Source organism: Amphiura filiformis, chromosome 20 (assembly GCF_039555335.1).
Source record: "Amphiura filiformis chromosome 20, Afil_fr2py, whole genome shotgun sequence".
NCBI lineage: Eukaryota > Metazoa > Echinodermata > Ophiuroidea > Amphilepidida > Amphiuridae > Amphiura > Amphiura filiformis.
This window is the reverse complement of record NC_092647.1, coordinates 55,777,562-55,790,663: the sequence shown is the minus strand read 5'-3', so window position 1 is coordinate 55,790,663 and position 13,102 is coordinate 55,777,562. Positions and strand designations below refer to the sequence as shown.

Sequence of the window (13,102 nt, the reverse complement as noted above, 5' to 3'; positions counted from 1 at the left end):
AACTGAAATTGGAATAATCATTCCTTTTACAAGATGGGCGTACTTTAAGTGTGTCATATGTCATTACTCATAATACGCAATGCATTTGATTAGCTCACTTGATTTGATAGTATTTAGCTCTGCCAGGTCGGCTTATGTTGACGATGGGTGCGTAATATTTGTAAAAGGAAGAAAGATCCCAATTTTACAAAAGAGTTGTTTAGTTTCTGAACCTTTTTCATTAATATCTTTTTTTTTCTTTCTTTTTCTGTTCCTGCAGAATTTGGGCATCGGCCATCTCGCAATGTGCCAGTGTTTTGCTGTACCAAACCAAGTCTGTGATTAGTGATCATACATACTGCTACAATGATGAAGGAAGAAACGCAGGTGAACACCTACACGGACTCTCCATGCAAGGAGTTTATTCCGCATAGATTCAAGACTTCTCACTGCATCCACTGCTTCAAACCCAAATCGCAACATGTTCAGGATGAGTCTACAAAAGCGGAAAAACTAACTGTGCAGATTATTGAGATTAATTCAAACCATGTTGTTGTGCCAGAAAATAAAAACAAATTATTGCATAAAAAAAGTGCTGTAAGAACTACTAGTAATAATAATGGTGAAAAATTAGAGGATGGTGTGCTGGATAGGTCCATGTTGGCAGGTAAAACTAATCAACTGAGAAAACAGTTTGAGAGCCAAGATGCGATAAAACAGCAAGCAGTGAACATGAATCACAAACATACAAATGGTGCAATGTCTTCAAATAATGAACAAAGAGAACATGACTTTGTCATGAACATACCGATTAAGTCGAATATTGAGTCAGAAATCAAGGATTTGAACTCCAATTCGAATCACAACGGGGCAATAAATGACCATTATGAGTCGGATTCTGACAGTGAGACGTTATCAGAAGTGGTGACGACTCGGTTTTGGAGCCCCAAAAAATGGAACCCCAAAGCTACGAGAGCGATGGATCCTATCCCATCTGTTATTTCTGATGAAAGCTCAGATGGGAAAGCCGACGTAGAAAATGACGAGGATATTCCAGTACTGAAATCAATACATCCACACGATAAACAAGAAATCCAATTCACTCCTGATGGGCCACTGCCGACTGGAAGTAACGGTTTGCAGGAGTTTCAGCGGATAGCGAAGTTATTGAGGCATGTGGATCCTCCTCCTGAGTCCCCAAAATTGGAGCGTAAACTGATCAAGAGAAACAGCCCTAGATCAGCTTCACAATCCAGTGTCAAAAATACTGCTCCAGTTAAGAGAGATAATGTGGATTTGCATGAACAAGAGAAATCCAATCATGATCGGAAAACAGTTGCAGAGCCAAAGATTTCTGCTAAAAGAGAAGAAACACCAGTTACAAATAACAATGAAAAAGTTGTATCTGACATCAAAGCGCAAAAGACTAAAACCACATCTGAAATAGCAGATTCAAGTTCACCAACTAAACCCAATAAGCCACCGAAAAAGAGCTATAGCCCCATCAATCTATCGCAAATTGACCTTTCTATTAAACCAGTCACCATCAAATTCCGTGATGGTAGCGTGTCCCATTACGATGGATCCCCAAGACCATCCAAGAGAAGTGATAAGAATATAATCGAGTCTGAGCAGGCACCTGTCAACAATTCGGGTGACCAAAAACAGCAATCTCCTTCCAAACTGAAACCATATGTTGTTGTTGATATCTCAAGAGATATGCCAAAAGGACTGAGTACAAGGGACAGACGTTCCATAACAGGTCCTCCATTGCCGTGTACACCTCCACCAAGGTCACGACCTGTCAGCCAGCATTCATCGCAGGATGGCTATGATGAAATCGGCAGGAGCAATTCTGTAGATAGCGCTTTAACGGACAGCACTGAATCGGATATTAGTCCTGTGAAACGCTCTGCCAATGCACTTGAGAACAAAATGCACACGGATGACAGCAAAAGAGATACACCTCCATTCCCTATGTTGCTTGAAACGGAAGGATATGAGCCGCCGGTGCCCTCATCTAAACAGCGCAGAGAGAGAAAAGACAGAGATAGCAGCTCTGGCTCATCACAATACAAAGTACCTATATTCATACAGCCACAGAATTATGACAATTTAGGAACTGTGAAATCGGACAGTGAAACCAAGTTGGACGTACTGTCAGGAAAGACTCCAGAAGATGAAAATGCACCTCGACCACCTGTTCGATCAGATAGTCAGGATTACTTAGTCCCAATGAGAGATAGTATTGGGAGTAATGTTAGTGCTGAATTAGATGCTTTAAGTCCTGCAAGTCGAGATTCTGGTAGTTTCAGTGCCAGTGAGAATGAAAGTAAGACATCCAATCAAGTTGTTAATAATTATGAGGAATTCCGCAGTCGTGCACAATCCCACCCGCAGCAAAAACCAGAGCCGGTGTATGCTAAAATAACACACGATTTGAAAAAGGGAGGAGGGAAGCAAAAGAGAACAGCACCTGGTCCCCCTCTTTGTGAGCTTGATGAACAAGATGGAGGGTTTCCGGACACTCTTCCAAGATCACCTCCACCGCCACCACCGCCACCACCCCAAGCTAACAAAGAAAAACTTCGCTCATCTGCTAGCCATGTTGTAGAGATGCCAAGGCAACAACAAGCGACAAATATTTACTCACAAGCACCACAGAGAAAACCAGCACCTGATGTATCTAATAAAGGGAGTGCACCAGAGAGACCTAAGGCTATCAATCCACAGGGTAGTCCTGAAAAAGGACTTGGGAATAATAAAGGACAAGCACCCAGATTGAAAGCTGAATCAGCAAGACAGAAGCCTGCTGAGCCATCATCTAAGCTAAATCTGGACAGGTCTGTTAGTCCACCTAAAAAATTCTCCCAATCTGTCAAGGCTAAGTCTCCAGAACCACCCGCATCTGTGTTGCCTCGTAGCTCAGCTTCTGTAAGGACCAAAGAACCATCCTCCAACAAGGCAAAAGCTCCCATCCCATTACAAATACACAATGCTTTATCACAGAGAAGCGTGTCACAGAGTCCTCCAAGAAGTCAAGCTCCTGTTCCTAAACAGAAGCAAGGGACAGGTGTTAATCAGGTACAGAGTCCACCTGTAAGAAGAAGTATGAGTCCATTGGAAGTAGAGGTGCCTCTTTCTCCAAAACAAGTTGACGTACAAACTAAGTCTGTGCCAAGTAATGATCAGCCTGAAGCAAGTCCTCCAACGGCAAGAACAATATCGCCTCTCCCTCCAAATTCTCCATTATTGAATAGAAGAGGGCTGCAGCTCCCTGATGATACCATTACTGGAGGCCCGGTAAGCTCGAAACAACCTACCAAAAAAGTCAAATTACCCTGGAAACGAAGGAATAAAAGAAAAGGAGATGGTAGTCCAGAGAGAGAATTCAATGCAGAACCAGTACAGAAATGGTTGGATGAAATACAGAAGATGCAATTGGAAGATATCAAAGGTAACAGGCATTCACTGGAAAGATTAGATGTGATTAATGCTTACAAAGGACAGCCGACTGCAACAATCAATGTAGGTGATGCAAAAGCGCCCTCCATTCCAATGTCTCCACTTGCGAAACCTGCAGATAAAGACAACAAAGATGGACTAGTGAAACCGAGATCTAACTCCGATAATTCTTCTGGTCCGGTACCTAAACCAAGAAAGAATTCAGATGCTACTGAGCCACCAATACCAAGACCAAGGAAGAATTCCTCTGCAAAACGACAAGCACCCAGGCCACCAAGTGGTTTAGATGATGAAGAGAAGGAGGAGGACGAGGATGATGAGGATTATGATGATGGATATGTACATATGCTGCAGAAGTCCTATTCTACCTCACCAACCCACAGGAGGAAGCGGCATGGAAGCTGCGGAGATAATGGAAATGTCTATGAGAATCTTGGTATGTATATGAAATTAATTAATTGTCATTGTTCTTATGCTTTTGTTTTTCTCTCTTGATTAACAGAGAAGCATGTGGCTGGTATGCGTTTAACTAGGGCTCAACCGATTATCAGATTTAGATATTGTAATCGGCCCAATATTTTCGATATTGGTATCGGAACGGATCAGATTTTTAAAATTTTCTTTTTATTAATATCGGATCGGATATTATAACATCGATATCAGAAGCCGACGGATCGGTAGACAAAAGCCATATCGGTTGAGCCCTACATTTAACACACCATTGTAATTTTGCATAAACTTCAAAGAATAGAAAAGGAAGTATAAGGATTTAATGTAACCCATGCATAACACTACAGGAAGAGAGACTATTGATTGTTATGCTTGGGGAATAAAAATAAACCTTGTATGTTATGTAATTTAAGTTGGCATGGAATGATCCAATTGTTACATCTTCAGGCTGTAGATTTGGTTAATTTCAAGCAGCCTTATAGATGCAATGCTCACTCGAGGCCGTATGTCACTATATTAGCACAATGACAAAGAAATTGACACAAGAGGATTGCAAATGCAATTAAGAATGAAAACACATTTTTGTTCAAATTTTTTAAAGAAAAATGCTTTATTTGGAACATCAACATTTTACATAAAAATGATTGGTACTTTGATACAGTTTAAATTATTATACAAAACTTCTGATTTTGGCAAACTTTTTTAATTGGTCAACATCACCTGTTAAGGGGAAAATAACCAGTGTCATGGAGAGGGCAACTTAACATAGTTACCCACCCTGCATACAGGCAGGCCTTCAAGCATGGCAGGCAGTTTTCCTGGATGTGGCTTAGTTTAGAGGATGTACAGTGTCTATGCCACAAGACAGGGTTTGTCAACATGTAATTAAAATACTTCACAAGTTATTTCCTATGGGTCGTAATGTAAGCCATATGGTATTATATGGGAAGGGTGTTGTAGGCTGAGGAACACATTTTGTATTAGGATTATTTTAACCCTAATTACCCTGAGGGTGGTTTGGTTGGAGGTGGCCGGTGCGTTACCCACCCATGCTAACCATATGGTATTATATGGGAAGGGTGTTGTAGGCTGAGGAACACATTTTGTATTAGGATTATTTTAACCCTAATTACCCTGAGGGTGGTTTGGTTGGAGGTGGCTGGTGCGTTACCCACCCATGCTAACCATATGGTATTATATGGGAAGGGTGTTGTAGGCTGAGGAACACATTTTGTATTAGGATTATTTTAACCCTAATTACCCTTAGGGTGGTTTGGTTGGAGGTGGCTGGTGTGTTACCCACCCATGCTAACCATATGGTATTATATGGTAAGGGTGTTGTAGGCTGAGGAACACATTTTGTATTAGGATTATTTTAACCCTAATTACCCTTAGGGTGGTTTGGTTGGAGGTGGCTGGTGTGTTACCCACCCATGCTAACCATATGGTATTATATGGGAAGGGTGTTGTAGGCTGAGGAACACATTTTGTATTAGGATTATTTTAACCCTAATTACCCTTAGGGTGGTTTGGTTGGAGGTGGCTGGTGTGTTACCCACCCATGCTAACCATATGGTATTATATGGTAAGGGTGTTGTAGGCTGTGGAACACATTTTGTATTAGGATTATTTTAACCCTAATTACCCTTAGGGTGGTTTGGTTGGAGGTGGCTGGTGTGTTACCCACCCATGCTAACCATATGGTATTATATGGGAAGGGTGTTGTAGGCTGAGGAACACATTTTGTATTAGGATTATTTTAACCCTAATTACCCTGAGGGTGGTTTGGTTGGAGGTGCCTGGTGCGTTACCCACCCATGCTAACCATATGGTATTATATGGGAAGGGTGTTGTAGGCTGAGGAACACATTTTGTATTAGGATTATTTTAACCCTAATTACCCTTAGGGTGGTTTGGTTGGAGGTGGCTGGTGTGTTACCCACCCATGCTAACCATATGGTATTATATGGTAAGGGTGTTGTAGGCTGTGGAACACATTTTGTATTAGGATTATTTCAACCCTAATTACCCTTAGGGTGGTTTGGTTGGAGGTGGCTGGTGTGTTACCCACCCATGCTAACCATATGGTATTATATGGGAAGGGTGTTGTAGGCTGAGGAACACATTTTGTATTAGGATTATTTTAACCCTAATTACCCTTAGGGTGGTTTGGTTGGAGGTGGCTGGTGCGTTACCCACCCATGCTAACCATATGGTATTATATGGGAAGGGTGTTGTAGGCTGAGGAACACATTTTGTATTAGGATTATTTTAACCCTAATTACCCTTAGGGTGGTTTGGTTGGAGGTGGCTGGTGTGTTACCCACCCATGCTAACCATATGGTATTATATGGGAAGGGTGTTGTAGGCTGAGGAACACATTTTGTATTAGGATTATTTTAACCCTAATTACCCTTAGGGTGGTTTGGTTGGAGGTGGCTGGTGCGTTACCCACCCATGCTAACCATATTTTACTAACATGAGATGAGGCAAGGTTCTCCCATGTTCCAAACTATCCAGGTGAACTTTACTTAATTTAGACCCAAAAGAAAGACTGAAAACAAACAGACAAAAATTAGATTGATATCAGGGTGATGCTGATTTAGTAGGAGTATTTCATAAGAAAATGTATTTGAGTTTTAAGATAGAAAAGATTTAAGTGTATTACTAGCAAAACTTCTAATGTGTATACCAATATACCATAAAGATTCTCCTAATGGCACCTGTGGGCTCCCTTGGCATAACTGAAATTTTAGGCATATACTAAACGTGCCCTCCTTAAAAGTCTCACTAGCAAATAAGGGCACCGATCCTTAATTCTTGTTTGGATTTTCAGAGGAAGGAGCTGTCCATTTGTACATGAAATGTACGCGAAGGCGAATGAGCCCATGTGCACCATTTATATTAGGCGAGTCTTTACGGTATATATCTGTGTGATCGGTGAATTCAGTTTCTTTGCAAATCACGTTATCATGTTAATGTCACCCAATCTAGTATCCATGTCATGATGTGACTTGGGTAGTATTTTGGGTAAATTGGTTCAACTGTTCAATTTCTATTGTTTTCTGTAATCTGAAACAATACTGAAAAGAAACTCCAAACTAAGGATTTGTTTGTTTGAAACTCTTGTGAAGTGGTAATAGAATTAACATACAGTGGTTTGTTATACTTCCATTACAGGTGTACAGCGGCAGGAAGAAGCCCCACCAAACAAACCCACCAGACGGGTTCGTAATCGTACCACAGGATTCGAAGATTTGCCGTCACAAGAACGCATGGCTCCAAAAGTACCTGATGAAGAACAAAAGACACCTTTGTGCAAAAAACAATCACTGTCTGATCAAGACCTTAGAAAGATTGGTTCATCAGAGGAGACCCACCCTATCCCTCCACCAAGAGCAAGACGTCAGAGTGACACTCAAGCAGCTGTTGTCGAGGTAACCACTTCATCTCCACTGAAATCTGCAATGAAAACTAAAGTATCAGAAGAAAGTAAAAAGGTTGAGGAGGATGGGAGACCCAAAAGACCAGTACGGATACTTGCACCTCGAACTGCCAATCAAAACAGTAAGAAGCAGCCAAGAACTGCATCCATTTTTGACAATCTGGAATATTTATTAACGTCTGATCTCAAACTAGGTGAGAAAGCCGGGTTGGATTCCTTTTATGGTAAAGATGAATCTAAAGAAGAGGTGTGTAATTCTACGGTTGACGCAGCTGTACAGTGCTCAGCACCAGTCGTCAATAATGGCATGAATAGTGTTATGGATGCTATGTTAGTGATGAACAGAAGGACATTGTCAGCGTTTTTGTCTTCATGGAAAGAACAGACTGCTCAGAAGGAGTGGTGGTCCAAAGAAACTAATTGGGGAGAGCTGATAAATCGTGAGGAGCCATTATGGTGTGATGAGGAGACTGTGTTTTACCAGGCTGTTCACAAGGATCATCGTGATACTCCAGTTACAGTTATGGCAAGTATTATGTGATATGCCCTTGTGCATGCTCTAGATTTCATGGTTAGGCCTACAGGTTCTTATTCCAAATTTTCAATACTCCAAAGGCTTGTTGCTCTGATTATAAGTCATTACTCTGAATTTACAGTAAGACTTGTGATTCTGAAAGGTCATTACTCTGAATTTATGGTAATTATCGTTATTCCACAGGACCATTATTCTGAAATTTGGTGTAATGACCCTTCAGGAGCAATGAGGCTTCTGAGTATTGACCCTTTAGAATTACAAACCTTCAGAGTAATGAGCCTTCAGAATAACAAGCCTTATTTTAAAATCAGAGTAATGACCCTTCGGAATAGTGGTCCTTCGTAATAACGACATGACCCCAATTTCACTTGTTCAGTGCAGTGTGGTAAGTCAACATGTGTATAGGCACATTAAGTTTGCAAATAAATGCATCAGTTTCAAAAAATTTCAGACGTCTGGTTTTTTTTTCAAATGCTAATGACATGTTAACCAGCAGTGTCTTGGATAGGAATTGAGGATTGTCTTGGATAGGAATTGAGGATTGCACTTTTTTTTTTCATTGAATTCATTGTGTTGCAGAGTTTCATCTAATTCAAGATTTTAAAAAATTTCAACAGTTTTTATTATAATTTAACATCTATCAAAGGCATTGATTTTGCCTGTTGTCTATATTGGCCTATCTTGTTATTTTTGTTTTTTCTAATCCCTTCTATAAGTTCTCTTTCCTATTTGTCTTGGATTTAATCAATTAGTGCTGACTATTAATTCTGTGCGATGGCACACACCCAATGTAGGAGAAATTATATCCGAACTACAGATGATTGATTAATTAATTAGTTGCAATTAAAATACAAGGGTACTTTTTAACAGGCAAGCATGCAAATCAGATTTGATTATTAATGCTCTGTGTGCTAGCCATAGGCTTCAACATTAAAAGTCCAAGTTTTGAGATATTTCCTCAAAATTTCAAGAGCTATCTTAAGAACCACTGAACCAATACTAGGCTTGTTTGTACTCATTTTAATGCAGTTTTCATACTGATTCCAAATATGATCATGAAAATTTACAATTCTGAACTTTTTTGATTAAAAATAAAATAAAAAAATCTAAATTTGTCGTCTACAGTCGACAACTGCATGGAGAGAGTTAATAACCACCACTGGTTTGCATGGTTTCTATTTTTATTGTTGACAAGCTAACACAAGACAGGGAACTTGACATATGATTTGAATTAGTTAATTTCATTAGTGCCGATTTATGTTCATAGTTACATGTGTCAGGGTGTTGACAGGAACAATTAATCAATTAACAGTTGGAGTTACACAATCGTCGTTAAATGTTTATGATACTGCAAGAAACATTATAGTGTATCTTGTGTGTGTGTGGGGGGGGGGGAGGAGTATGCACATGGGGGTGTGCATGTGGGTAGAGATGTGTATGTGTTTGTTGTGTGTGTGTAAATTAGCTTAGCCAGAAAAATGGCATCGCCATCATTAGGGTACCTCTAGACCTCTGCACTAATTTCCAATTTTTGACCTACATGTACTAAATTAACTGCATGTATTTAAAACCTTTAGAAATTGCAAATTTGTATGCTCTTCAGTGGTTTGACAGCAGGAATTAATTTGTCTCATTTTTTTCTGCATGTTTTACAGATTCCTTTGAAAACAGAACGTGACAATATTCTCCAAGTAGCAGAATTCAGCAAATCCATATCTTCACACCCTAATTTATACACTGCTCACTCAGCAACATCACTGAATGGGATTGGTACAAACTCAAATCCTGACTCTGCTACCATTGATAAAAGAAAACCATCTGATTTACCAGCAATTGTCGTAGGCAAACAACCAGTAATGTCATTATCAGCATTTGTGAAAGAAAACCAACAGTACCATCTTGAACAAGCAGAGAAATATGAGGAGGATGTCTCCCTCGTGTTACTCCAGTTATGCAGTGCAATCCAACATTTACAAAGCCATCACTTGTCCATGCAACATATTGATATTAAACATGTACATCTTGCGCAAAGGAGTAGTTCAGCACATAAAGTTGTTCTGAATCACCTGCTGTCAGAACTACATTGTGGAGAGTCGGAAGATGGAGAGATCTTAGCAACACAGGAGCAGATAGACTTAAGGACTGCAGAATTCAGTTTAGGTCTCCTTGCATACGAGTTGCTCCACTGTCCTAATCCATTTTCAACAAAAACCAGTCTCAGATCTCAAGATTACAAATCATCAGATTTACCTACTATTCCCAACAGGTCCAAATATAGTTTATTCCTACACAATCTTGCCAGCCAGTTCCTTTCCAAACATCCGTCAGAGAGGCTCACCGCTAGTCAAGGTGTGTTAGCGCTTCAAACCATGTTATGGGGCCCACAGATGGACCAATTGCCAAGTCATGTACAAGATGCTAAAGATCTGGAACTAGCATTACAACAGTGGTTGATGCTTGCACAGGCCAGTGTGGTTAGCATAGTAGCTGAAGCAGCAGTGGCACATCAGGTTATTAGGTGTAAACTCAAAGACCAAATGAAATGCCAGTTTTTAAGCCAAGCAACAGTAGCTACTTTGAAGGAAGGCTTAACATTGCTCTATTTTACTACGAGCTAGAGAAGTGTTTTGAAAATAACTTCATTTTTATGGAAGAAATTGTAAATCGTTTGTGGTATTTTGTCATGGGGAAAATTCAGGGTATATCTATAACTCCTTCCAGCTAACTCAGAGAAAATATACCTCTTGTTGTTTTAAGCTCAGTGGTGATATCAAAATGTGTTTCTGTATATGAGAAAGCATTCCAGTTGTCAGTGCCGCCTTTACACGCGAGTACATTAGGCTTGATTCTAAGAATGGTGTGCACATTTTAAGACAACGCAACGTAAAACACATAATGAAGTCACAACTAAACTTGAAGTGATATGAGGTATATACACTGGAGTGTATAAATAAGTGTACAGTATGTGTCAGGTGTTTCTTGTTAAAGATAGCACTTGCTAGACCTGTGCCAAATTGTATTGATTGTCTAAGAGTGTATATTAAGATATGCAGGATCCCTGAATAATTCCCCTTTGAATGAATAAGATGGTAGCAAAATTGAGTCTTGTGAAAGCTAACCTATGCAGGCAACCACTTGGTAAGGATTAGGTTTGTGTGTATGGAGCCAGTGGCGTAGCGTGGGTCATCAAATTTGGGGGGGGGGGGCACCGACCATGATTGGGGGGGCACTGGATCTGATTGGGGGAACAGGTTGTTTTTCAGCAATTTTCCTATGGGATTTTCTAAATTTTGCAATCGATTGGGGGCACTATGATGCTATGCCACTGTATAGAGTATTCATATGTGTGGCATCACTTCAGCTTGATGATGTAACATATATCAATGTGGCTTCCTTGATACAGTAGCATCTGTGTGTGATACTCAGGAGATCAAGGTGATGCATCTGTAGTGCGGTATGTGACGTGAAATGACTGCACCCTACAGATACACTACCATATACTCAGAGGACGAAGGTGATGCATCTGTAGCGTGGTATGTGGCGTAAAGTGAAGTGACTGCACCCTACAGATACACTGCCTTCAAAGGCAAATGTATTACATGTGGATGCTACTGTCTCAAAAAAGCCATGTTGTTTGTTATGCAATGACTTGACATCTTTTGAATCATTGAAACAGAAAATGTTTGTATTTTTGTGGTATTAAGAAAAAAAGAACATCTTACGATCTTAACAGTTATTTGTATTTCACTTTTGTCTGCAAAATGAGATATTACCTCAAGATTTTGATTGGAATTTTTCATAGTGTAGCTTACTAAATGGGTAATTGATGAAACAGTAAACTTGATATCACATGACAATATACTGATTGATCCCATCACAACATATCCGTGGTGTGACTGTTTTATATCTGGTGGGACATGTTCTATGCAAGTGTGTTTTTGCTCTGTATACATTCTATTATATGTTTGTGACCCCATTGTTACAAATCAGGAACATGTCAGTGCACCTAAATGGTCAGATAACGGCCTAAAATACATACTATAACAATTGGTCAAATATTTAAGAATGTAATGCCCATAAAAAAAGATGCAAGATATTTATGCCTATTTCGGAATTGTTTGCCGAATAATTTCATTTGACTGTTTGCTATTGTTGATCTCCATTCAGTCATGCGCATTTGGGAAAATGAATTGTTGTATTTGGCAGAATTGCATTGACACTAGTATGTAGAGATTCTTTGGCAAATTGTGCTATATCTACAAATATACAATGTATGCAAAATACAAAAACTAATTTTTGGTGTCATGTAAGGTCCTATTTTCTAAGCTATATCAAAATTTCAACTTAACTAAAATGTTGACATGTGCCTGGTTTTGTAAGGTTAGGACACATAATGTTAGACAAATTGGTTACCCATGCAATTGTCTAATTGAGAGCCAATTATGTCAATGAACAGGTGTTTCAAGAGTAATTTACTTTAATCAGATATTCCAGTAAGTGTCAGTTTGTGATATGGCAATACGGAATTCCATTCTCGTTAACAGAGTAACATTGATCAAAATTCATCTTACATTTCAAAATGTATTTACTTTCAAATTTATTTCTTAGCACCATTCCTAAATTGTACCTCGTTAATACATTGATGCTTGGACCAAATGCCATGGTTTTCTATATCACACTGCTAATAATGTCAATATGTAGAATGATATAGCATTTCATTCAATATGTGGTCCAATTATATACTATCACTATGCACCAAAATGTCTCATTTGCAACGGCATGGTTCAATACTCTTATGTAACAAACACAGCTCAAAGTCTGACCTCAAGTTGTGGAGTATGAGTTTTTGTACCCAACACATTCAAAGGTCATTCTATGATTGTACAAACATATATGGGTTATAGAACTGTGTCCTGACAGATGAGCATATTTGAAATCCTGTGATCCATTGCAGTCTCATCACTAATGGCACAGTTTACTATCCCCCATTAATATGCATATCTTAAAATTTGACCTCAAGTTGTGGAGTATGAGATTTTGTACCCAACACATTCATAGGTCATTCTATGCATGTACAAACATATTGGGCATATGGAACTGTGTCCTGATAGATGAGCATGTATGATATCATCATGATGTTAAACATACCTTGAAGTGGCACACTTCCATCCTCTCATGGGTTTTGATATGATGATGGGATGTGTGACAAACCTAACATGGCAATGTCT

The 13,102-nt window shown here is 39.4% G+C and overlaps 1 protein-coding gene across 1 annotated transcript in view; it reads left to right on the top strand.

Moving 5' to 3' along the window:
• The window catches only part of LOC140142978 (uncharacterized), a 109,026-nt gene extending 97,974 nt beyond the window's left edge, over window positions 1–11,052 (top strand). The window contains exons 5-7 of the mRNA XM_072165004.1: window positions 260–3,880; window positions 7,075–7,865; window positions 9,530–11,052. Coding sequence (XP_072021105.1) covers window positions 346–3,880; window positions 7,075–7,865; window positions 9,530–10,492 — 5,289 coding nt within the window. The 5' untranslated portion in view covers window positions 260–345 and the 3' untranslated portion in view covers window positions 10,493–11,052. The remainder of the gene's footprint in view (window positions 1–259; window positions 3,881–7,074; window positions 7,866–9,529) is intronic.
• Window positions 11,053–13,102: the final 2,050 nt, after the last annotated feature.